The 27,458-nt window shown below is 45.8% G+C and overlaps 1 protein-coding gene across 3 annotated transcripts in view; it reads left to right on the plus strand.

The window, feature by feature from the left end:
- Positions 1–27,458, plus strand: part of RNF40 (ring finger protein 40) — a 160,538-nt gene that overhangs the window by 56,584 nt on the left and 76,496 nt on the right. For all 3 annotated transcript variants that reach the window (XM_085618455.1, XM_085618457.1, XM_085618456.1), the window contains exons 10-12: positions 15,652–15,831; positions 16,121–16,256; positions 20,376–20,497. In XM_085618455.1, the coding sequence (XP_085474581.1) occupies positions 15,652–15,831; positions 16,121–16,256; positions 20,376–20,497 (438 nt within the window). The remainder of the gene's footprint in view (positions 1–15,651; positions 15,832–16,120; positions 16,257–20,375; positions 20,498–27,458) is intronic.

Raw genomic sequence — 27,458 nt, forward strand, 5'->3', positions numbered from 1 at the left:
TGGACCACCTAAGCAGTTTGGGGTTTTCACCCTTCATCTGATTTAGCCACAAGAGGGGCTTATGGTCGGTCTGAATCTTGAAGTGAGTGCCAAACAAGTATGGCCTCAGCTTCTTCAGGGCCCACACCACAGCAAAGGCCTCCCTCTCAATAGCTGACCAATTCTTCTCTCTGGGGTCAACCTTCTGCTAATAAAAGCAATGGGTTGGTCTTGACCGTCTACATTAAGTTGTGACAGCACAGCTCCCACACCCAACTCAGAAGCATCTGTTTGGACAATAAACTCTTTGGAGTAGTCAGGACTTTTCAGGATAGGTGCAGAGCACATGGCCTCCTTCAGGTCATCAAATGCCTTTTGACAGCTTACTGTCCACTGAACCTTTTTGGGCATCTTCTTGGATGTCAGATCATTAAGAGGAGTCACAATGGACCCATAGTTCTTAACAAACTTCCTGTAGTACCCAGTCAAGCCCAAGAAAGCTCGAACTTGAGTCTGGGTGGTTGGAGGGGACCAGTCCTTGATGTATTGTATCTTACTCTCCAGTGGTTGAACTTGGCCTCCACCTACAAGGTGGCCCAAATATACAACCTTACTCTGCCCTATCTGGCACTTAGTAGCCTTGATAGTGAGGCCTGCCCTTTGCAGAGCCTCAAGAGCCTTCTTCAGGTGGATCAGGTGATCCTCCCAGGTGGAGCTAAAGACAGCAATGTCATCCAGATATGCTGCGCAAAAGTCATCCAACCCAGTAAGGACTTGGTTCACCAGCCTTTGGAAGGTGGCAGGTGCATTCTTCAGACCAAAGGGCATCACCACAAACTGGTAGTGCCCACCTGGGGCTGAGAACGCTGTTTTGGCCTTAGACTCCTCAGCTAATCTGATTTGCCAATAGCCAGCTGTCAAGTCAAATGTGCTCAAAAACTTTGCAGAAGCTAGTTTGTCTATGAGCTCATCTGCCCTTGGAATAGGGTGTGCATCTGTCCTGGTGACAGCATTGAGTCCTCTGTAATCCACACAGAACCTCATCTCTCTCTTGCCATCTTTGGTGTGAGGTTTGGGGACTAGAACCACTGGGCTAGCCCAGGGGCTCTCTGAGGGTTCAATGACACCTAATTCCAGCATGTTATGTACCTCAGCCTTTATACAGTCCCTGACGTGGTCAGGTTGTCTGTAAAGCTTGTTCTTTACAGGCAGACTGTCACCAGTGTCCACCACATGGGTACACCAGTCAGTTTGACTAGGTATCAAGGAAAACATATGTGAAAATGAGTGTAGAACCTGTGTACATTCAGTCTGCTGATGGGCAGTGAGGTTGCCTCCAAGGGTCACTCCTTCAACTGAGCCATCTTCAGGGTTCTGAGACAACCGGTCTGGGAGAGGGTCACTCTCTTCCTCCTGTCCCTCATCTGTAGCCATGAGCAAGCCCATGTCTGCCCTGTCAACATATGCTTTAAGCCTGTTAACATGGAGTACCCTGTGGGGACTCCTGGGAGTTCCTAGGTCGACCAAGTAGGTGACCTCTCCCTTCTTTTCCAGGATTGTATGGGGTCCAGACCATTTGTCTTGGAGTGCTGCTGGGGCCACTGGCTCCAACACCCATACCTTCTGTCCTGGCTGAAACTCAACCAAGACAGCCTTTTGGTCATGCCAAGCTTTCTGTAAGGCCTGGCTTGCCTCAAGGTTTTTGGATGCCTTCTCCATATACTCAGCCATCCTGGAGCGGAGACCAAGTACATAGTCCACTATGTCTAGCTTAGGCTTTTTGAGAGGTAACTCCCATCCTTCCTTCACCAAACACAGTGGGCCTCTTACAGGGTGCCCAAACAACAATTCAAAGGGGCTGTAGCCAACTCCTTTTTGTGGGACCTCTCTGTAAGCAAACAGAAGGCAGGGTAGAAGGATGTCCCATCTTCGCCTGAGCTTTTCAGGTAATCCTTTGATCATACCCTTTAGGGTCTTGTTGAATCTCTCAACAAGCCCATTGCATTGTGGGTGATAAGGGGTGGTGAACTTGTAGTTGACACCACATTCCTTCCACATAGCTGTCAAGTATCCTGACATAAAGTTGGTACCTCTGTCAGATACTACCTCCTTAGGAAACCCCACTCTGGAGAATACTCCCAGCAGGGCCCTGGCCACAACAGGAGCTGTAGTGGTCCTAAGGGGAATTGCCTCTGGATACCTGGTGGCATGATCCACTACCACCAGTATAAATCTGTGCCCAGATGCAGTGGGAGGATCCATGGGACCCACTATGTCTATTCCCACTCTTTCAAAGGGGACCCCCACCACAGGTAGTGGTATTAGGGGGGCCTTTGTTGTGCCACCTGATTTGCCACTGGCTTGGCAGGTCACACAGGAGCGACAAAACTCCTTTGTATCTTCATTCATATGAGGCCAGTGAAAGTGAGGGACAAGCCTGTCCCAGGTCTTATTCTGGCCTAAGTGTCCTGCTAAAGGAATATCATGGGCCAAGGTAAGAAGGAAGTCCCTAAATTGCAGAGGTATAACCAACCTCCTGGTAGCACCAGGTTTGGGGTCTCTAGCCTCTGAATAAAGGAGCCCTTCATCCCAATACACTTTATGGGTACCTTGAGCATTCCCAGCAGCCTCAGCAGCAGCCAGCTGTCTGAGGGGTTCAAGAGAGGGACAGGATAACTGAGCCTGCCTCAAGTCAGCCCTTGAAGGTCCCCCTGTCCCCAGAAACTCAACCTGATCAGGTTCAAGCTCTTCAGGGACAGTTCCTTCAGGGTCCTCTAGATCAGCTTCCTGGGAAGGCTGGTCATCACTCTGAGGCAGGGGGGAAGGCACAGCCTTGACCCTCCTGTTCTTCTTCTTGGTAGGTGCTTGGTCCATTGTTCCAGGATCCAAGACCTGAGGTTCAGTGAGGCACTTTTTGGCCTGTGACCTGGTCACAGCAAGGACATGTGATGATATACCTAACATCTCTGCATGAGTCCTGTACTCCACTTCTGACCATAGAGAACTCTCTAGGTCATTGCCCAACAAACATTCTACTGGGAGGTCCGCACTAACCACAACCCTTTTGAGGCCAGTTACCCCTCCCCATGAGAAGTTAACAACTGCCACACTATGTGAAGTAGTGGCATTGCTGGCATTGGTCACCAGGTAATTCTCACCTGGTATGTACTGTCCAGGGTCCACAAAGCCTGGTGTCACCATAGTGACACTGGCACATGTGTCCCTGTAGGCTTGAGCCACTTTTTCATTAATTAAAGGAGTCTGTCTGTACTTGCCCAGGTTACTGGGGCTCACAGTCGGGGACAAATCAATGTCCCCATCACAGATCAAGACTGCCTGTGTCAGGGTTCTGTCTAAGTCAGAATCTCCTTCAGTTCCCATAGTGATTCCCACTACACCCTTTGTCTGGGGACCAACACTGCTAACAGTAGTACTGGGAGCAGGTGCCTTAGGGGCAACAGTGTTGGGGGCTCCACCCTTTTTGCAATCACTAGTCCAGTGAGTTGTATTTTTGCAATGATTGCACCAGGGTTTCTTTTGACCTTCTTTCTTCTTTTTGGACTGTTGTTGGGACCCACCCTCCTTAGCAGTAGTTTGGGGCCCTGTTGAAGACTTCTGGTCTTTGGGTTTCTGATCTCCACCCTTTTGGTCTGTTTTCTTCTGATCACCCCCTTGGCCCTGGTTCTGGTTCTTTTGCTTAACCCTGGTTCTGACCCATTTGTCTGCCTTCTTTCCCAATTCTTGGGGAGAGGTCAGATCAGAGTCAACCAAGTGTTGATGCAGTTGCTGGTTTTGACAGTTATTTAAAATCTGTTCTCTCATCATCAAATTATACAATCCTGTAAAATCAGATACCTTACTTCCCAGCAACCAACCCTCCAAAGCCTTAGTGGCACATTCAACATATTCAGACCAGTCCTGAGTCTGTGTCTTTTGGGTGTCTCTGAACATTAACCTGTACTGTTCAGTGGTTAAGCCTAACCCATCTACCAGAACACTCTTCAGGACTCTGTAATTTCTGACATCCTCTTCTCTAACAGTGAGGAGTCTGTCTCTGCCTCTTCCTTCAAAGGAGAGCCAGAGGATTGCTGCCCACTGGTCTTCAGGAACCTGCTGTACTTTGCAGGCTCTCTCAAGAGCAGTTTTCCATTTGTGGATGTCATCCCCACTTTTGTAGGGGGGCACAACCTTAGACAGGTTCCTATTATCAAAGACCCTATCTTTGTCCTTAGGGACAATGCTGCCACCAGTGGGTATAGACCCACTCTCTCTAGGTTGCCTAGCCTTGTTCAGTTTTTCTTCCATCAGGGCTACCTCTAGCTCCTGCTTCCTGATCCTCAGCTGGGCTTCCTGCATTCTGGCCTCATGTTCCCTCCTCTGAGGGGTGGTCATCCTTCTCCTGGAGTGACCTTGAGAGCCTCTAGAGCCATGGGAAGCATTGGAGTCACCTGAGCGATTCCTTTGCCTCCCAAGCCCTGTGTTAAGTCCACTGGGGAGATCCAATGGGGTGAACCCACTGTCAATCCCCAATAGCCTTAGTTTAGCTGGGCCAAGTATAACACTTGGCACTGGGCTAGTTCTCCCTTCATCATCACTACTTTCTGTATCCTCACCACTTTCCTCCCCTGTAGTATGATTCTCATCTAAGGGATGGCTATTGGAACTGGGTACCTCTGTAGCATCTTCAGAAGGGGGGCCTCCTGTTCCTGACCCTAAGGGGGCTAACTGGGAAGCTTTCCTGAGTTCTCTCTGATTCTCATCATTTTGCAAGAGTTCTCTGAGCTCAGCAGAGGTAGGGTTCTTGGGCTGTTTAAGGCCTCTAAGAGTTGCCAAATGCCTGAGCTCATTCTGGTTAAGGGTAGCAAAGCTGGATGGTGCCCTCTGGGGGTCACTCTCAACAGAGATGGGTACAGTGGACCCCTCTGCCCCGGCCATTGCTCTTAAGTGTGGGTGGATGTGTTGCAATCTACCTACACTTGGGTTTACCTACTAAACCTATCTAGTAGTTGTAGTCAGGGTGTGCTACTCCCTTTGCTCTACAACAACTAAGTTCAGTAGAACTTATGTATATCTAATCTTGTTTTATATGTACCTACAGGTACCTATGTGATCTTTCAATTGGTAACCAAGAGATTACAATGGTAAAACACAGCAAGCTCAAATCCAACCGCTGCTCACCAATGTGAGAAGTTGGCCTGGTATATGATGCTCACTATTTAAAGTGATCACCTTGTACCATGCCAAGCAACCCTTATGGTGTGGTTGTAAGTCAACCTTTTCGGACTAGCTGCCCTAGTGGTAGCGTAGGCTAAGCAGTCTTTGAGGCTAAACTCGTGAAGCGTGTTAAGCCAGCTGTTTTACCAAATGCAACCCCCTTTTATACCAATGAAAGGACACCACACAGATATATATTCAAAATATATATGTATTTATTTCTCAAAGTAACCCCTAGTCTCTTTATGAGCACAGGAGCACAAATCGTCAAACAAGATTACAGTAGAATACACAGAAGTTGCACTTTATATGGATAGGCCCTGGTGGCCACTCAAACCATATACTAAAATAGTGGTATAAGTACTACGAACAGAAAAGGGAAAAGGCCTAGGGCCTCTAGAATCGCTGGGCCTACAAGGAGCTAACTTCAGTTAGTGACCAGGAGGTCCACGGGTGGCGTGTGCAGAGCAAATAGTCACACGCGTGCTCCCATAGGTTTCAATGGGTGCGTAAAAAGTACAAAGTTACTGCAAAGAGGATCTTCCGGATGGACTAGGAACTCAAGATTTGGAACACAGGCACTAGAGATGTAATACTACACTTGGGCACAGGTGTGCCAGCTTTACCTCACCCACAGGAAGCGGGTGCATAGGCCTCGAAGTGCGTCGGGTTCCTTCTATCTGTTCCGGGGAGCTTGAAGACAAAGATGCTGCAGGCGGTCGGTCCGGGAGAGATGCAGTGGATCCACGAGTGGATCGGAGATGTTGAAGACCTGTAAGCAGAGGGGACAGTGTTCACAGTCACTAGCCAGTGACCGGCGTGGCACCAGGTGGGTACCAGGCAGTGTCGGGTGCAAACAGGAAGAAAGGTGTAGCTTGTCTCCGCAGCCACGTGGTCCCTGGAGGTCGACGACGTCCAGGAGTCGGTTCACGAGCTGTCCCACGCAGGCTCTCGCTGTCGGCGGTGTCGGCGACTTGATCGAAGCAAACAAGCCTTGGCAAAAGCAATTGTTGTAGGAGATGAAATAAGCTGATGGTTCTGACCAGCAAGGTCAGAGGGACTGCTCCTTTGGAGGGGAGCAAGGGCCAGTCTGGAGCAACCAGACCAGCGGTGTATTTCTTGAAGTTCGTCGCCAAGATGGCTACTAGCCAACGGGCCAGCAACCGGTTAGGCGCGTCGAGTGGCAAAATGCAGAAGGGCCCCACGCAGATCGTGGAGATGCTGGAGGGCTCACCTTTGGTGCAGATGCTGCTCGAGTGTTGGGCTTCTCAGATCCCAAAGCACAACTTGGAGGGAGCCTCGGTTGTTGCACTTGTCAGCTTGTCGTGGTCGTTCCAAGATGGCTGGCTCCACGTGTCTCGGTGCCTCCACGGGTCTCCTCTTTTCAGGGACTGTGGATCGGGCGGTGAGAGGTCTGGAGGTCCAGGTCTTGTCAGTCTCTGGGCTCGGGCTCGGGCTCCGGCGGGAGGCGGCGGCAAAGCAGACGTTGATTCGCTGGATGGTGCTTGCGTTAGCAAGGTGGTCACTCCCTGACCACAGGGGAGATTGGCTTCAGTCCTCTGTGCAGCAGAGCGTCGAAGTTCCCGTCTTCTTCTTAGTGTTAAGTTGATTCCAGGATGTCTGAAGTCTTAGGACACAGCTCCTACCTTTAAGCGGATTCTAGGGGCCGGACTACCTGCTAGGTCCCTCCCTATGGGTGGGACCAGGAAGGGGGGTGGTTACACCCCCAATCCTTTGTCCAGCTCGCCCCAGGCCCGGGACTGGTGTGCCCCAGGACCGGTTTGAACTGGCATATGCACCGAGGCTCCTTGTGAGCCACAGGCATGTCTGGTTTCTTTCAAGCCCTACCTGACCAATACACAAAATCCTGTCTGGGGTGGTGCACGCACCTCCCCTGGCAGGAAACCCTTTGTCCACACCTCCCAAGCTGGAAGGACTCCCAGCAGCAGGAGGGCAGACTTGTGTCTGTGGTGGCAGCATCCATTTTGTGGAGCTGAGGCTATGTCTGATTTTACCCGGGTTTCAGGTACTGTACATGTCGTGTCCCTCTAGAAGGGTGGAATGCTAACCCCGTCGCCAGAATTGGCGAGGGGTTAGTATTCCAATTCGTATGACACCTTACTCGACATGTTTTGATAAAGCCAAACCAAAGTTAGCATTTAACCGCGAGGTTCATAATGCACTTAAGAGTATATGGTATGACGATATCTGGAAACAGTAGAAGGAAGTTGTTCCGACCACTGCAGACAGGCTCAGCTCATGCCAGAGCACCATCTCACATGGAACCAAGCACTCTGCCTTCAGGATTGTTAAGGCCTGCCATAGGAGTGACTTATAGGCTACCAGGTGTCCCATTTAAGGTTAGGTATAGGTATACTACACCTAAGTAAGAGGTGATTACACCAACTTACCCCAGCTGAGTGATCAGCCAGTTGTGTCAAATTGTTAGGCCAAGCCTGGGGTGGCATAATACATGCTTCAGCCCCTGGCAGGCCTTGGGTACACCAATGCCCTGGGTACCTAGTGTACACTGGTACAGGGGCTGACAGGGTGATCAACTTCCAATTGGTTATGCACCTAGGGTGCATAGTTTTAATTTAGTAGAGAGAACAGCAGGCTGGGGGTCTGATTGGCAGGCCCACAGCCTCAATATGTCAAAAACCAGTGAAGCAAAAAGCAAAAATTTGGGGTGACCATAGGATAGCAGACCCTACTCTCCTACAGCGCTTGTCCTCTACTCAGGATCGTGGTAAACACACCACAGGACAGTTTCAAGCCTGCATTCTCTAATTTTATCTCATATATATAGCTGTATTAACAGTAATGGAGATAAGTTGTCTAGAGAAACAGAAAAAGGCAAGTGAAACCTACTGCAAAGTTTATCGTCGTGTTCGGTTAATTTGACATCAAAGTAAATTAATCATGTCAAAAGAGAGGTAAAAACTCCTACCAACTCTTATTATCTTGCCACATCAATGCTAAGTGTATATGTCTCGCATGGTGGACGATTAATCGTATGACTCTGCCACATAAGTCTAAGAACATGCCCATATAGTGCGTCAAACAAATTTCTCAAAGATAACCCATGATATAAAGTTCGTGAATCATTTCTTTATACACTAAAGAAACCCAAGGGACCGATGTTACGACGGTCTGGTGCCGCACTATACAGACTAAATGTGTAAGCAGAGCGATGTCAAGGCTCCCTTACCTGTCCGTCGGTACCTCCGGCTGTGTAGAGCTGGACGGGGAGGTACCGACGCGTGAAAATGACGCGTTTAAATGTATACGCATCACCGTAATAGGACGTCAACGGGAAAGGAGACTCATGGGAGTTGTAGTATTAATCAACAAATGTTTGTATTGTCGAGTCCCAAATTGTACTTGAACGTTTTAATGTGGGACAATAACCAGAGTCAATCATAATGCACGAAGTTTTGCATTTAGATGTCTGGTTTAGTATTTACCAGTAACATGATTTCCATATTAAATCTAGAGTGACTCAGAGAAAAATAGAAATACAGAAACATTGCGATGACGTGCAGAAACCAAAATCAATCGTTATATAAGGAATCTGCACGTAAATGTAGGGCTTGCCTTTAAAAAAACGTCAAGGCACGGTTTACCGGTGTAGGGCTTGCCTTTACAAAAACGTCAAGGCACGGTTTAACTATCCAATCTAATGAACTTACAGAACACTGGCACAGCCAATCGCCATGAAAACACATGATGCCATACAGGCTGAGTGTGTCGATCGTTTAGGGCCAAACTGAGCGAACGTAAAAGTTCAAACAAAGACTTGAAGATTGTTATCATCATGTCACCACAGGATAGAGCCAATTTAGAGGCTGGTCCAAGGTATATCATCATTCAAACCTTGTATATCACTCCGGAGTTGATAAATCCATTTTTGTTCCTTTTTAAACAAGAAACGAGTGATATCACTAACATGTGTTGGAATGAACGGTTGTTCTAATACCGTCCACTGTAATTCCTCTGCTTTATGTTGGTATGTAAGGAAGTGCTGTGTCAATTTGGTCGCCTGCTTCTTGCACAGAATGGTGCTCTTGTGTTCATTGATACGCAACTTCACTTTGCGTGTCGTCATGCCGACGTATCTCAATGAGCACGGGCAAGTAATAAGATATATGACTCTTTCAGAATTGCAGTTCGTATGTTTTTTGATTACCCATGGTTTCTGTGTACCGATATCCACCTCTTTGGTAGGTTTGGTTTGTGGACATGCTGTACAAGTGCCACAGGGAAAATGTCCTTGTACCCTCGGTAAATCCCACAGTGTATTGATTTTGGCAGATGAGACGGTCTTAGGTCTAGTATGTACGAGAGTATCTCGCAGATTGGTTCCTCTTTTATATGAAAAGAGAGGTCTTGGTAGAGTGTCTTGCCCAATATTTAAAATCTGCCAGTGTTTACGTATGCTTTTTTGAACCTTATTTGTTTGGGTACAAAAAGTATGTACAAATGTTAGTCTTGAAAGTGGTGGTGTAGTAACTGGTAACTCAAGAAGGGCATCTCGATTGTTATTCAGAGCTCTCTTCATAGCTTTTTTCACTAAGTGTGAAGGATATTGGCGCTCTTGTAAATGAACAGACAGATTCTGAGCATGTTTGCGAAAATTGTCAGTGTCTGAACAATTTCTGCGTAACCGCAGGAACTGTCCCACCGGCAAATTCTCTCGTAATGCTCTGGGGTGATAACTTTGAAAAGTAAGCAGAGAGTTTCTGGCCATAGGTTTTTTATATAGTTCGCAGCCTAGATACCCATCTACAGGATATATACAAATATCCAGAAAAGGTAATTTCTCTTTGCTATATTCCATAGTGAATCTTAAAAAAAGGATTTTGGTTATTCAACCAGTCATGGAATTCAGCGACAGCTTGGGTGGTGCCTCTAAAGATGACAAGAATGTCATCAATATAGCGTTTCCACACCTTTATTTGCTCACGGAAAGGATTGTCCACGTTGAGTACATGGTTCTGTTCAAAGGCATGAACATACAGATTGGCTAACGAAGGGGCAAAAATACTCCCCATCGATGTTCCTGAGACTTGAAGGTACAAATTCTCTTCAAATCTGAAAAAGTTTTCGGTCATTGCCAATCTTGCACATTCCATAATGAACGGAATAGGTGTGATCGTTTCTGAATTTTGAGGAGTGATTTCCAATAGTTCACGTATTACATCCAGAGTTTCCAGTTGTGGAATTGCTGTGTACAATGATTCAATATCAAAAGACACAAGAAAATCTTGATCCACATCAAATGTCGTGACTGTCAACAGTCTCAAAACATCCTTAGTGTCCTGTAGATAAGTTGGCATTTTTTTCACTAAGGGTTTCAGGAAAAAATCCACAAAGGTATACAACGGTTCCAGCAGGGAACCTATTCCTGATTGATAGGGCGACCTGGTGGAGGTCTTTGTACCTTGTGAATTTTAGGCAAGGTGTAAAAATACGGCACAATAGGATGTTTTGTGATCAAAAAATCTGCTTCGTTGGAAGTAATCCATCCTTCAGCTTTAGCTTCTTCCACTAAAAGTTGGATTTCATTAGTTACTCTAAGAGTTGGATCGAGTGGAAGAAGGCGATGGGCAGAAGTGTTGTTAAGTTGTCGTAGACACTCATCCCGATAAGCCACTGTATCTTGAATAACAATGGCTCCCCCCTTATCAGCAGGTTTTATGGTAATGTTCGTGTCGTTCGATAACGTAGAGAGAGCTTTCTTTTCTCTCAAAGGTAGATTCTGGTAATGTTTTGGCTGGAAATCTCCTAGACTTTTGATATCTTCTAAGACAGCCTTTTCGAACGTCAGAACTTGATCTGGTATCTGATGTTGGGGAGGGTTAAAACTCGAAGGTTGTTTCAAGCCTGTGTTAGTGAATGGTAATTCGATTGGGTCAACAACTCTGTTATTGAAGAAAAAATGTAATCGTATTTTTCTAAAAAATCGTGCCAATTCACATCTGATCAAAAAGGGATCACCTATATTTGTAGGTACAAAGCCAAGTCCTCGATTCAGAACTGAAAGTTCATCTTGATTAAGAGGTCGTGTACTCAAATTAACCACTAGGTCATCTGGTTTGTGCTGGTACTTGGTTGTGGTTGACCTGTCCTGCTCCTGGTGTTCGGAGGAGGAGGGTCTTGTTCCCAGTGTACCCGTGGTTGACCTTTCCTCCTGTCTCTGTTTCTTCCACGACTTTGTCCTAAAAAAGTCTGGTCAAAAAACTGTGATTGAGGTTGAAATTGTGTCATGGGGTGTGGGTATTGAGGAAATGGATAATGCCATGGGGCCGGTGGCCACCAAGGACCTGGTTGTTGAGAAGGACCATATCTGCCTCGTCTTCGATTGCTCCTATAGGGTGATGGCATGCCTCGACTTTGTTGGGCATCTAGTGATGATGTTTCTGAATCACTAGAATAGGCTTCTGAACCTGAAGAGGAATAATTGGACCCTGTCCGTTTCCCTTTTCTATTAAATTCAGGGGCTGTATACCCTTCTTTGGTATAGAGGTATACCTTTTCAAGTGAAAATCGCGCAAGATCTTTCTTGAATTTTTCTATCTTGGTCACTAAAATGGAATCTTCGTATTCCTTGTTGGATTTATTAGTCTCTTCTATGTTCTTTTTGAAGAGAGTATTGGTAACAGTGGTTTTGATTTGACCTTCTAGAACTTGAATCTCAATAAGAATAGCATCCGCTATCCTTTTGGCTGTGTTTATAATCAATATTAACCAATCGCGTGTACACCGCCACGCGATTAGTGACCAGTCCTTCATAAAAATCTTATCTGAAAGGAACAAACGAGGTGCATTAGTTACAAACAATCCAGTTGGGGCACAATTCTCGCGCAAATACTCAGTCATGATCGCACCATGAATAAACGTGCGTGAGTGTGTTCTTTTAAGATTTAAAAGAGTAGGCCAATCATTCTGGGTGTTAGACGTAGTGTCTTGTATAGTGTTCAATATACTTTGATTTTCAGCAAGAATAGATTGTAAAACACTGTCGTCAAAGGACAGACCAGTGTGTTCAGCCATGATCAACTGAGAAAAGAAGAAAAAGCGTGATGCGTAAGGATTTGAATAATCGATTTTACATTGAAGAGATGTACACGAAAAAGGACCCGCAGCCGTAGCTGCTCAGTACTATAAACAACAGAAATTTTTAAGGGGGGGTCCAAGGGAAAATTATTTACCGACCCTCTGGTTTCAAATCCCTTTACCATATATGCAATAACAACAAACAAAAACCAGGGTCAACATAGAGGAGCCTAGACCTTATACATAAGCATCTTAAGAAATCAGGAAAAAACCCAAAAAGTGAACAATATCGTTAGTAATGAATCCCATCAGCCACTAAAAGTAGCGTACATCATCATTTAGGATTCAACCATACATTCCCCTCCAGTTCACGAGGGCTGTGTAATGCATGAACAAAGAAGAAGAATTAAATTCTAATCTTCAGGTCTTTAGATGTCTGGTTTAGTATTTACCAGTAACATGATTTCCATATTAAATCTAGAGTGACTCAGAGAAAAATAGAAATACAGATAAACATTGCGATGACGTGCAGAAACCAAAATCAATCGTTATATAAGGAATCTGCACGTAAATGTAGGGCTTTTTTTTCTCTGAGTCACTCCGTCGTAACATCGGTCCCTTGGGTTTCTTTAGTGTATAAAGAAATGATTCACAAACTTTATATCATGGGTTATCTTTGAGAAATTTGTTTGACGCACTATATGGGCATGCTCTTAGACTTATGTGGCAGAGTCATACGATTAATCGTCCACCATGCGAGACATATACACTTAGCATTGATGTGGCAAGATAATAAGAGTTGGTAGGAGTTTTTACCTCTCTTTTGACATGATTAATTTACTTTGATGTCAAATTAACCGAACACGACGATAAACTTTGCAGTAGGTTTCACTTCCCTTTTTCTGTTTCTCTAGACACTTATCTCCATTACTGTTAATACAGCTATATATGAGATAAAATTAGAGAATGCAGGCTTGAAACTGTCCTGTGGTGTGTTTACCACGATCCTGAGTAGAGGACAAGCGCGTGGGGATTTTTCGCATTTAAAGCAGACCATGTTTTGCAAACAATATGTTATACCCGTTTGTTTCGATACAGAGCGGGCCTCATTTATCTGAGCGGATGCCAGGTGGGGTGAGGAGAGACCCCTTACGCTGAGGGGTAAGCGTCCTTTGAAAATTTCTTGAACACATTTTTGGGAATTTAGCGCATCTCGCTACAGATTGGTCTATTCTGGCTAAATGAATGATAATAATGGTGATTCAATGGAGCCTTGTAAGCATCTATTTTTAAGATATTGTTATGGAAAATGCTTGTGAACACTATTGTTATTTCTATTATAATTCTCATTATTATTGTTTTCAGGATTTGAGAATTACTCCACGTATATTTGGGAGTGTTTCAGAACCTGCATTCAAGTAGGTTTTGTATATTTTCATTTCAAATTTTGGGATTACACACAATACAGCAGTAGCATGGTTATTCTGGTCCTGACGAAAGCCTGATTGTCTTTCAATCATAAGGCTGAAACATGTAGACCGCATCTAGGACACTGGCAGTTATTTTTTCAAACTGCTCTTGCACTGTTTTTTAGTCTCATCACTTGGTCAGTTATTAATAAAATGTTTGTTCTGACCCTGTAGATGTTTTTAATATTTGCACTCACTGATTTTGATTTCTGCACTGCTTAACACCATCGACCCTACTTAAACGTGTGTTAGCGACACCATGAAAGACCTGAAGATTAGAATTTAATTCTTCTTCTTTGTTCATACATTACACAGCCCTCGTGAACTGGAGGGGAATGTATGGTTGAATCCGAAATGATGATGTACGCTACTTTTAGTGGCTGATGGGATTCATTACTAACGATATTGTTCACTTTTTGGGTTTTTTCCTGATTTCTTAAGATGCTTATGTATAAGGTCTAGGCTCCTCTATGTTGACCCTGGTTTTTGTTTGTTGACCTTGCATATTCAAACATTCTAAATCCAACAATAATGGACACAGTGGACTATTAGGACAATTTTCCCCATCAGACATCCCAATGGATTGTCGTAAAGCACAACGTCTAGTGATGAAATAGGCTTTCAGCCACTGTAGCCAGCTGATAGTTGTATCTCTCCTATAGTTTATTCTCCTTGGTTCCTTCAAGTTTAATTGGCAACTGACAAACCTAAAATTCATGTTGTGTACTGTTTACTCTTATGTGCAGTGCCGTAATTATGATTTCAGTCCATTCCAAAACAAAAACCAGTCACACTCTCTTTTTAATTAGCATCATAATACCACTATTAACACACACTTTAGAATATAAAAAGAAAACACAAATGGGCGTGGCGAGGTGCGTTGAGAAGTGGACACACTTCTCCAGGACTGCATGGACCTCAGATGTTTCCCAGTGAGGCTCCGGGATGGGGCAAGCCTTGTGAGGTCTAGACCCACTCTTGAGCTTAGAGAGAGGTTTAGCCCTCATAGACGAAGGGCTGATAGGGTAAGCATATCTTTTCTGGCAGATAAAGTGTGGATCCCAACACCCCTCTTGCTGGAAAGCACATACAAGATAACGGCTGCACTGGTCTGTGCGTTTTCAGTGCTGGTAAGGGTGTCCAGCTGCATTTCTGTGGATGCAGGCCCTGAAGAAGAGTTAAACAGGAGAGTTGGCAACAGAGCCGACCTGATCATGAGAGTGGTCATTGGTTGAGTGACCTGTCCCTAGGAATGTTCTGGGAGCAGACGTGATGCATTAGCCACCATCAAACAAGATGAGAGCCAGAGACCTTGCTTTTTAGAATAGTCTTAGTGTGAGGAAACTGAACCCATGCACACCTGCTACGCACAGTGTTGTGGGGCTATATTCGTTCATCTGACTGACACAGGGTGAATTTTATTTACGGTGTGGTGTTGTAGTGCAGTTTGTAACCCACTAATGCCTCATATAGTGAGCCTTAACTGATTCACGTTCCTAGGAGAGTTTAGTGCTTAAAGAACATTACTTGGTTATTCAGTTAAAGTAGCTCATTATTTGTTGTGGAGCTAGGACACCAACGGTAAATAGTGTCCCCATGAGGGAGTCCAGTAAACCAAGAAAAGGATGACCCGGAAATTGTCCATTTTTTTCACGTGTCCCAGATATGGTCTGTATCTAATTCAGACAGACATGGTCTGGTTTAATGAAATGAACCATTCTGGGCCTCTCATATGCATGGGTCCTAAAGCTATTTCTTCCAAATTTTCCATATAAAAAGTATAGCTCCAGGAGATCCACCTCTACATTTCATACAGTTAACTGTTGTCACACCAGTGACAGTAACCAGGACTTCTTTGTTTGTAATTCGCCCCCCGCCTCCCATTGTCCTTCCCTTGCCGTCACAAGCCTCACTTTCCATTCTGTTCTAGATGGACCTGCGGAACGTCCCAGAAGAACTGGTGAAGGACACACTGGACTACAAGTGCCTGCAGTCTCAGTTCTCCCTACTCTACAATGAGTCTCTCCAGGTGAAGACCCAGTTGGACGAGGTGCGGGCCTTGCTACTTACCACCAAGAACAGCCACCTGCGCCAAATTGAACACATGGAGGTAAGAGGTGGGACCATGTCTGCTTCATCCTCTTTCCTCGTCCTCCTAAGGTGATATTCCGCCACCCAGCTCTGCAGCCTTCCCTATCGTTTCCTTTCTTACTTGAATTATCCTGCCATCCAATGATGCTCCCTTAGCACCTACCCTGTCAGTCTTCTAGGATCTCTGGTGATCCCTTTTTTGCTTCCCTGTGCACTTGGATGTCTCTACTGCATTATCCCTACCATTAAAACCGGTTGCTGCTTTGTGCCTCATGCTTACACCAACACTGTGCCTCCCTGTGCTGCAGAGCGATGAATTGGGGTTGCAGAAGAAGCTGCGTACAGAGGTAATCCAGCTGGAAGACACACTGGCGCAGGTGAGGAAGGAGTATGAGATGCTGCGCATCGAATTTGAGCAGAACCTGGCAGCCAATGAGCAAGCAGGTAAGGGGCACATTCGAGGTTGATACAGGGGAAGGGAATGGATGGAATATAAAACCCGGGGAGGGGGGGTTGGAATTTGTTGAGAGAGAGTTGAGGTGTGAATGTGGAAGGAACCTCAAGGGTGAGAGAAAGGAATCATAATGATAACTGGTACCCAATGGGCGATTTCGTCTCGATGGGAGAGTGAAGAAACCATAGGAGAATGGAAGTTACAGGTTCGAACATAGAAGTAATGTTATAACCTATTGTTGTTGGTGCATCTTCCTTATTATTGTTCTGTCCCTTGCTGCTCAGCCATGAGTGATGTCACTTGGAATGTTGAGTGTGGGGGACTGGAGGAGATGGGCAGTTGGAAGAGATGGGCTGAGCAGCAGGGAGGCTGCTCCTGGTGGGGCTTTACAGGGGCCTAGCTGAGGCTTTACAAGAGATCTACATGGACTTTGTGACTAACCAATAAACCTATAACTTGTTCTACGTAACCTGTCTACGAGACAATCTTCATTATTACACTGGCGACGAGTTGGAACAACCTACGTGTGTGCTACTTCAGTGGATTATGGTTTCTGATGCTTAAAGGAATTACAAGGAAAAAGGATTTTCAAGAAAAAGAGAAATCAAAGCTGCGTATTTTGAGGAAGCTGACACTCGAGCCCCACCAGTGACCACTCCATCGGTCGCCCTACTAATATGTAAGTGCCAGTTCCTTTTGAATTTTCCTTCTCTGTGCAAGAATCTTCAAGTGAAAAAGAACCTACATGTTGAGGGAGGATGGCTGTGAATACCCTTTCACGTTCTACTGCCTTGGAGGTGTTACTCTTGTCCAGCTGTTTTTCTGCTGTTGTGGGACAAGCTACTAATTTAGTGTGGTTCAGCAAAGATTGGTGCCTTCGTGGCACATAGAAAGTACAAGTATGGACATTGTACAATGTGGATATAATGTACCTGAAAGTTAATGTACAAAGCAACATTTTCCACATTTCTGGAGATGTTTTCTTCTGAACTATTTCACAATCTGGAGTGAAGTTTACAAAGAGTGAATGACTGCAAGCTGTATTTCTAACTTTAATGGACCTAATTCTCAAGCGCAGTGATAATGTGTTCATCTTATGGTTGGTGCAAGGTTTACCCATTGGCACATGAACAGAGGTGCTATTAGTGGGGGGAAAAATGATATATCTGCTCTTACAACCTGCACATGATGGGCTTTTCTGAGGAGGACTCGGGAACTTTCCTACATGGTATGTTACCGGCCACGTATTTAATTTGCCAGTATTTGAAAAGAAAAGAGAAAAGGAACACAACTTAGCTTGTAAGACATTATTTATCCAAGTATGGGGGTAACTCTATTTTTAATTATTTATTCTGGACGCTGGCTGCCCCCTGGAGCATTGACAGTTTAACAGCTTCTTAGCGATTTGAAAATGATGGCGCGTGCTGTTCTCAACCCGCCCGCAGCCCTACCTTCACCTTCAAACGTGTGGGGTCTCGGTTCTTCGGTGACACTCCTCCGTGTTTCCTGTGTTCTACAGCTGCTGCATGCACTTACGTGCCTGGAGCCACCCGGCGTGACGCCGAAAACGTGCCTCCATTTTGGGATTGTATGCTCCTGCATACACATTAGCTTGTATGGTTCCTGATTCTTTGCCAACCACGTTTCTTCGGTGTCCGGGCTCATAGCACAATGCAGTGTTTCTTTCAGTGGAAGATCATCAAGGATCATCGTCGTCATTGCATTCAAGTACGTGGGATAAGGTATTTTACGGACCTCCTCACCGGATTCATTTTTTTTTAACGTTTTCTGGATGCCTCTTATAACCGCTGGATAGGTGAAAGTTCACCTTCTCATCTGGAATACATGCAGCTGCTGGAGGAGGTTCGAGCAGGGCTGCCAAGAGATAAAGCTATTTTGTTTCCTGTACTTGGTTTTCACCTCTATATAATGACCATGAGTAATGATTGACCAACAAGTTTAAGATCATTTTGGTGAAGACCTATTTACTTGTGTACACAAAAGAGATGATTTCACCTGTTACAATGTTCAATGTGTGTAGGTCATCCTGCACTGTTCAGTGTTTCTTGTGGGAGGTGTATTCCCCTATAGGGAGGTGTGATTCCCCTATTACATTGGTTTTTTTTCAAAAGGGAGGTGTTTTCCCCTATAGGGAGGTGTTTTTCCCCTATTGCAGTGTTTTGAGTTCTATAGGGAGGTGTTTTCCCCTATTGCGATGTTCAGCGTATCATTGGGAGGTGTATTCCCCTATAGGGAGGTGTTTTTCCCCTATTGCAGTGTTTTGAGTTCTATAGGGAGGTGTTTTCCCCTATTACGATGTTCAGCGTGTCATTGGGAGGTGTGTTCCCCTATAGGGAGATGTTTTCCCCTATTACAGTATTTGCAGTTTCATAGGGAGGTGAGTTTCCCTATTTCAATGTTCTATGTGTCTAAGGGAGGTGTTTTCCCCTATAGGGAGGTGTTTTCCCCTATTACAGTATTTGGAGTTTCATAGGGAGGTGCGTTTCCCTATTTCAATGTTCTGTGTGTCTAAGGGAGGTGTTTTCCCCTATAGGGAGGTGTTTTCCCCTATTACAGTATTTGGAGTTTCATAGGGAGGTGCGTTCCCCTATAACAATGTTCTGTGTGTCTAAGGGAGGTGCATTCCTCTATGGGGTGGTGTGTTTACCCTATTATTGTTAATTTGTTGGTGGTGTCTATCCAACTAATTAGTTTCCCTAGGGAGGGGGATGGGGTTCATTATTCTTTTGTTATAGTTATTTTCTTGCGAGTATTTGCTGATTTGATGTATATTCATTTGCATAATGTATTTTCTTTTTATTTCCTGTTTATGTAAGCAAGGGTATTTTGTGCTATCTTGACTTGATGCATTTATATCTTTATGCTTAGTTTTCATAAGGAAGGGAGATGTGTTATAACCTATTGTTGTTGGTGCATCTTCCTTATTATTGTTCTGTCCCTTGCTGCTCAGCCATGAGTGATGTCACTTGGAATGTTGAGTGTGGGGGACTGGAGGAGATGGGCAGTTGGAAGAGATGGGCTGAGCAGCAGGGAGGCTGCTCCTGGTGGGGCTTTACAGGGGCCTAGCTGAGGCTTTACAAGAGATCTACATGGACTTTGTGACTAACCAATAAACCTATAACTTGTTCTACGTAACCTGTCTACGAGACAATCTTCATTATTACAAGTAAGAACAACGAATCCCAAGGGGGTGAAGAGTATTCTCAGTTAGGTAGAGGTAACGCCGTCCATGAGTGAGGTAATATGATCTCTGGTGGGTGTGGTGAAAGAGTCCATGGGGACTTTCCATAGTTGATTAGTCTTAAGCGACGTAGGAGAACCCAAGAGCTGGGGATTGTCCACAGGTTTCTTGGAACCTGCTTCTTGAGTTCATCCCTGTAAGGCCTTTTTGTGATATCACTGGACATGATCTGTAACTGTTCATGGCATTGACCACTGGTTGAAATAGTGTAGCCCTCATACTGACTGGCCGAGTGCTCCAGTTCAGCATTTTATCAGGGTAGTATGGCTGAGCTTTCATAGCTTTACTCAAGGAGGTTGTAGGTCGTTAGAAACTCAAAACCGTATGAGCCTTTAAATAACACATCCAACCAGTTTGTTAATGTGTAAAGAAAATTAATTTCTTTAAAAGTATGTAAAAAATCTATACACTAAACACACATCAAAAGCCAGTCTAATGCCGCTGCATCTGGGCCGTAGAACCAGCTCCAAACGTGGCTGGATCCATTTGGTCTAGGCAGTGTTGAGCAGCACAGCAAGAGACTTCAATAAACCAGGATCTGCCTGCCTGGCCTTTTCGTAGCACAGTTGTTCGTGTGTTTACTTTCTATATTACAACGTCATCTCTTTCTCAATGCCAACCTTGTTTGTCTCTAATTTACACTTAATACTTTGTTCCCTTTCTCTGGTCTCCCCTTGCCTTATCTCCTCGGCACGAGCTACATTCCCACTCTCTGTCATCAGCCCCAACTTGCCCATGTTTTGTCCTTTCAGTATTGCCACCGCTGTATCTCCTTACCACCTCAAACCGTGACCTGCCGACACTTTCCGTCCTTGTCCTCTCTTATGATGTCTTATTTTTTTTACAGGACCCATAAATCGAGAGATGCGACATCTGATTGGAAGCCTTCAGAACCACAACCACCAGCTGAAGGGAGATGTGCAACGATACAAAAGGAAGCTTCGGGAAGCCCAGGCTGAGATGAACAAGGTACCGTGTTTCAGAGCAGCAGGAATGATTGAGGGGACAGCCGTTGTGAAAAGATGCAGGATGTTTAGAAAAATGTGATATACTGTCCACTCGTGAAAAAGGGGCAGCTTTTGGCAGTGGATTGTCTCTTGAGGGATGAAATGTCCAGTTCTGTAAGATTTCGGCAGGAGATGCATGGAGTGAGATGCCAGTCCTGGTACGAGAGCCATGGCCGGAGGTGCAAAGCAAGCACCCAAGAAGTAAGAGCTGGTATTTTAGGTCTAACCAAAAGAAAAGCCCCAGGGTTAGATGGGATTCCTCCTGACCTTTATATCACGCATTTAGACTTTTGGGTGCCTGTCCTTACAGCTGTTATTAATGCTGCTGTGCGGTTCGGCCACCCAGACTCCTGCGCTTTATTGACCATAGTGACAGTATTTAAAAAGGGCGACCGAGACAGTACCTCATGTTATAGGCCCATTTCTCTCCTAGATTCTGTGGTGAAGGTGGTGGGTCGTATGATTCTTAACAGGTTGGTAACTTGTGCGGACGAAAGCAACTTCTTATCTCAAATACAATATGGTTTCCGCCCTGGCCGGTCTACTGTAGAGCAGTGTTTGAACTTATATCTTGTCCTGAATAAGTATACTGTGGCTCGTTCATGTCCGGTATGGTTAGCCTTTATGGCCCTGTCCTCAGCCTTTGACTGTATGAACGGGTCCAAGTTATGGCAGTTGATGGTATCCATTGGCATTGATAAAAACATAATTTGGTTCTTGACGGACCGCCACCGAGATTCTAGGGCGCTTGTTCGCTATTCTAAGGACCTGAAAGTGTCCCGACAGTTTAACATCAGGAGGGGGGTGCGTGGGGGGTGCGTCAGGGGTGCATTCTTGCACCCTTCCTTTTCAATTTATACATCAACTCCCTAGAAAAGGCCCTTCTAGTAACCAAAGCTGACAGTCCCCAGGTAGGCAAGCGTAGCCTGCCAGTCCTCTTCTATGTGGACGACGCATTCCTCCTGGCAAGGACTGCAAGGAACTTACAACTTCTCCTATTCTCTTTTGCCTCTATTATGGAGGAACTGGACCTGTCGGTGAACTATTCTAAATCATATATTATGCAGGTGGGCCTCGGAAAGGCTAAGCAGCCCACCTTTAAACTAGGGGGTTCTTGAATACCCAAGACAAATATTTTCTCCTATCTGGGAGTATTGTTTGACGATTCACTGAGCTGGAGCCCCCTGCTTAACCGAAAGAAAGGGGAGCTAGTGAAAGCTTCAGCTGCTGTTTTTAACTTTGCCAGCAGAGTGGGAGGGAAGCCAATAGGGGCCATGCTGAAGATCTACCAAGCAAAATGTATTTGAAAGGTCAGTTATGGAAGCGAGATATGGGGCCATATCGCGCTTGGGGCCCTGCAGAGCACCGAAAACTCATTTTTACAAAGAGCTCTTTCTGTCCCGCAAGGCACCCCATCTTATGTTGTGCATGAGTAATTGGGGATGCCTTATCTCTCTGACGACTTGGCTTTTCGACCTCTCACCTTGTGGTTTAAAATATGGGCCAGGCAAGAGAGCATACTTAGCAAAGACGTCCTACGGGACTGCCTCTCTCTTGATCACTTTTCATATAAAAGTAGGCCTTGCTAGACTAGGAAGAGCTGATCTCTTTACGAATCCTGAGGGAATTGGTAAAAGGGACCTCGTTTGGGCCAAGGAGTCTTTTTTAAGAATGTGGCATAGTGAAAGAGAAGGAAACAAGCTGTGTAAGCCCAGTGTGCGCAAGGGCGTCATACTGAAAACCATGCCTATCGCGGATCCTTACCTTCTAGGGCTGAAAAGCATACACAATTAGTTTTTTTCTGACGAGGTTCCGGCTTGACCTTTTCCACTACTTATTGGCACATCCTGATGGTTCTCACAGAGGTCAGTGCCTCATGCCATGTGGCTGCGATGGAGAATCTACTCAGGACATGATGCACCTTTTATGTTGTTCCCAGAAGGTTATTTATAATCCTTATCTTTAAAAAAAAAATGGGTTTTAGGAGGGTGAGACCAGCTTTTATTTTCTTACAACTTCTTTCTAGTGATACCGTTTTGTACACCCTAAATGTTCTACGGTTCACCATCAAAGGACAAATTGTAAATAATATATGTATTGTAACTTATGTTTTTTGCATGTGTATAGTTTACCTGGATTTTATAACACTCGTCAATTTGTAGTCTGTTTTATGGTGTAACATAGGCCGTATGACTTTAATGGTTTTAACCTTAAAGCTCAATAAAGTTTTATTGATTTGATTTGAACTCCAAACTATCTGGTTGTGAGAGGTAGGTTATAGTGTAAACAGTGTGAAGAGGGAAAGAAACTCTGAAATTGAGAAATCTAGTCTTCAGGTATGTAAATTGGCAGCAGTTGGGAAAATGATGCTGCGTGAACAGTGCTGGGCACAAGAACATAATGCGAGTGTAGGAAGCTGTCTCTTTATATAGTACACCATCCTCCTGTGAAGTAAGCCGGATTAGCATACCAAAGTCAGTGGGCTCTTTGAAGCTCCTTGCCTTAGAATGCTAATTTGCAGGTCATCGTTTGGGAGAGGATGTAAATACCCTATGCGGGACAGGCTTTGTTTCTGACCTCCTGAACGCAAAAGCCCTTACCCGGTTGGGTCAGAAACCCATCTGTGGTGGCAGGCTAGTCAGAACCAGTCAGCCAGCACGCTATTTAGTTGGTAAGTCGTAAGGAGGTACCTCTAAGGTGTCCTCTGGGTGCATGCATTAATAAATTAATCACTGAAATCAGTGTGAGCTTATTGATATGAGGTGTTTGTGAGAAAGTGGCTCTGTATATACTGTTCCCAAATAGGTACAGTTTGTACAGAGTCCACAGAGGTTTGGCAGAGGCTAAAGTTAGATATAACCTTACTCTCTGAAGTGGTAGCTTGGACGAGCAGTAAGCAGTATCAGAGGACAGTGTAAAGAATTTGTTGTACACCGTCAGCAAATGGTCTCACACACTCAATAACTGAACTCAAGGCCAATGGTTTATATAAAAAATATATTTGTTTTTATTTTAAAACCAACAATAGGTATTACAATATACTTTCTCAGAATGAGATGCTTTAGGTAAATACTTTAGCAATATGCAATTGACTTTTGTAAATACTAGTTACAGGTTGTTGCAATAGGCAACACAATTTCAAATTCAATAATGCATTGAGCTCAATGGAAGTTTTAAGTTATTTGCAATAGATTACTTTCAGGATTACTTTTGTTACTCCAGGACTGGATTCTAGATTCAGTCCTGGGACAGTTCTTAGAAACAAGTGATATAAGTCGACTTAGTTACTGTTGTGATTTTTAGGCAATATTTTGCTATTGTAAAAGTTGACACTTGGAAGAAATTTCATAGAAAAACAGTCAATGATTCCCTATGGGAGAAAATTCAAGTTACAGGTATGGTATGTTCTCGTTAATTTTGTAATACAGTACTGGGCTCCTAGGCTCAGTACTGGGACCTCAATCTAAAACAGGTAAGCAATTACGTTTTCAGAGTTGGTACGATTTTTAAAGAATATTTGTAGTTTGCAAAAATCGACACTTAGAAGAAATTTCACAGAAAAACAGTTAATGATTTCCAATGGAAGAAAATTGGGTTAATTGTAAGTACGGTTTTGAGTACTCTGCAGGGTCAGTGCTGGGCACCAAGATCCAGCACTGGGATCACTTCTAATAGCAGGTGAGTATTTTCGTTTTCGTTACTTGGTTGATTTTTGGTGAATATTTTAAGTTTTAGAAACTCCACACTTAGAAGAAATTTCAGAAGAAACCAGTCAATGTTACCCTATGGAGGAAAATTGGGTTATCGGCTTTTGGGTAAGTACTCGACTGACAGAGTTAAGGTTCTGGACACAGACTCAGGGGTCTCCCAGGGTCAGGTAAGTACAGTTGTTACACCCTCAGCGGCACAGGGGCAGCCGGGTGCAGAGCGAGTTAGGCCCAATGTTATCCTATGGGAGGCAGGGGGGCCTTGGTTGGTGGCTGCTGACTAGCAGGCCACACGGCTGTGGGAGCTGGGCTCCTGGTCACTTGCTCAGGGCAAATGGGGAAGTAGATAGGTGTAGAGGTTACACTGCCAGGGCCACTCGGGCGGCTGGGTGCAGGGTGCTTTTGAGCCTTTGGGCGCTCAATGGATTTCAATGGGAAAGCTCCTGGTTGAACAAAGGCTGCAAGCTCGGGGACGAAGATGCTTCAGGTGCCACTACCACTTAGAGAGGTAAGTTGGGTAGTTGGAGGATAGGTAGGTACCCAGGAGTTGGGCACAGGGGGCCGCAGGGCGCCGGGTGCAGGGGTGCCTTTTGATGTCGGGAAATCTTACCCTCTGTTGATCGCAGTTGGGGGGTACCTTGTTCTGAGGCTGCAGGCGTCGTCAGGAGCATCGAGGTGTGTTCTTGGGTGCCGGATTCAGGGTCACAGTCGCCGGGGGGACGTCCTCGGGGTCTTTGTTCACTCCGGCACCGGCCAGGCTTGGCAGGTGCAGAGTGTGCAGGGTTTGCGGTTCCGGGCTGATGCCAGGGTTTAGAAGCTGGTTTTGAGTAGAGCCTCTGCTCATGGGAGTCCCAGGTGCTTAGAGCCAAAAGGTAGCCAGGTCCTCCGGGGTTTGTGAGGTTGCTGGCCACAAGAGGTGCCGGGATGTAGCAGGAGCAGGTTCGAGGGTCGACAGGCCGGTAGGGCTGGGGCCAAAGCAGTTGGTGTCTTCCTCCTCTTAGCAGCTGTATGGCAGGTCTTCATTCTTCTTGCTCTTCTTAGTTTTTTGGGAATCTGGAATCTAAGGAAGGAAGGTTCAGTGTGCCCCTAAATTCTAGATTCAGGGGCGTTACAGGTAGGTAAAGGGCAGGGACCAATGGGTACCTGCCCTGGGGTGGGTACACCCCCTGTCCTGCCACTCTCCTGTGGGAGGGGGGCAGTAGCCTAGTCCTGATTGGGCAGGCCCTCCCATCTTCAAGATGGCGAGTGCCTGGAGATGTGCTTCACCTCGCCTCCCCCACCTGAGGGGTGGGGTTGGCAGGCTGGCACATCCCCTGTCCTTATTTGGGGTTTCCGGCCAGTCTTCCCGCCAGAGTGGGGGTTTAGAACCGGTGTGGGCCAGTTTGCTGGGTACAGCAAGTGGCCCGGGGAAGCTCCCAGAGGCTCAGGCATGCCTTTGAAGCTTCCCCCTGCCCATCCTGGGGAGGGGACCTAGCACCTCGCCCAGGATGTGCATTGTTGCAGGCCCAGGAGAGCGGGGGCTCTCCTACCCAGGGGTCCAGCAACATGTCTGCTGTGTGGCAGCCTAGGCAGCCTCCCAGACCAGACGTGGATTGTAGGCTAGGTTTCAGGGGGCATCTCTAAGATGCCCTCTGTGGTGCTTTGTACATTAAATCCCACACTCGCATCAGTGCGGGTTTAATGTGCTGTGAAGTTTGATACCAAACTTCTCATTCTTCAGTGTTGCCATTATGGTGCTGTGGAGTTCGTGTTTGACGAGCTCTCAGCACCATGTACTTTTAAATGGCAGCACTGCACTTACCGTGCCCATGAATGGACCTGGTTACTGTAGGGGCACAGGGCTCATGCTCCTGTGACCACACCACTGGCATTAAGGCACCCAGCTTGAGGGGTGGCTGATGTATGCCAGGGCAGTGTAAGTGGTGGGGATAGTACACAGGGATGTGTGCCATGTCGACTCTTTGTTTGGTCTTGTACCCAAACACTCAGCCTGCAAGGGCAGTGTGTGTGTAAGGGTACAGGGTCTCTAAGGGTGGCACAATGAGTGCTACAGCCCTTAGAGGCCTTCCCTGGTCACAAGGCCCTGGGTACCTAGGGTACCATCTACCAGGGGCTGACATGTGGCCAGGGTTTGCGAATTGTGGGTTTGAGGTTTTTAGGGAAGGAACATAGGCCCTGGGCACCTTATTGGCAGGAGTCCAGGGCAAACTCAGTCAATGTACATTCAGCAATTCAGCAAAAAGTGGGGGCATACCATGCAAGAAAGATGGCACTTTCTCACAGTGTTTGATTCCAAATAGCTTTGGTTTTAGTGATGCCATCCTGTAGCTGGGGAACTCGTTTTTGACCAGTGCCCAGCCCATGTATTTAAAATGGTTTCCCTGTACTGGCAGTAATTGAACTGACCAGCACAGGTCATATCTGCTCATGCAGATATGTCCACTCATGTAGTGTAGCGCACGCTGCCTTACGGCTGTAAGGCCTGATGTAGGGGTGACGTACCTATACTGCAAGCAGTGTCTGCTGGCATGGCACATAGCTTGTGTCCCATGTCATGCTTTCACCTTTTAGACCACCTTGTCACGCATTCTGCAGTGGCAGTCTGTATGACTTTAGTGCTGGGTCCCTTACAGTGGTCCTTAGGGACCCTCTTTAGTACCTATGCCCTAGGTACCAAAGGCACCACTTAATAGGGACTTACAGAATGGCTAAAGGTCTGGTCGCTTGGGGATCACGTGACCAGTTTTCTTGTTTTGGGGAAGGAACACTGGCACTGGGGACCTAGTTAGCAGGAATCCAGTGCACTTCAGTCAAAGGTACATCAAATACCAGGCAAAAAGCGGGGGGGACTACTGCAACAAAAACACAGTTTCCTACAGCGAGGTGAAATGGCAACTCTAAGAGCAGGTCTGTGAGTTGAGGTCGAAAGGAGGCACAAGGAGCAATCTCCGGGTTGTGCATGGTAGTACATGGGAATAATAAGTGGCATATGTAGTACTGGAATGGAATCATGCCACCAGCATAACTGTTTTCAGAGTAAACTTTTGAACTGTGAAACTGTGCATTGGCTCCAATGAAAAGGGAGCAGACCTGAGAGTGGGAACATGGTGTGCCGTGGGAAGGAGCGGAATACTGGCAGGAAAACGTGAGGTGGGACATAAACATGGACATAGACTTCTGTGGGGAAAATGGTATGACTGGTAAGAAGATGCAAGT

The sequence above is a fragment of the Triturus cristatus genome, chromosome 7 (genome assembly GCF_964204655.1).
Source record: "Triturus cristatus chromosome 7, aTriCri1.1, whole genome shotgun sequence".
Classification (NCBI taxonomy): domain Eukaryota; kingdom Metazoa; phylum Chordata; class Amphibia; order Caudata; family Salamandridae; genus Triturus; species Triturus cristatus.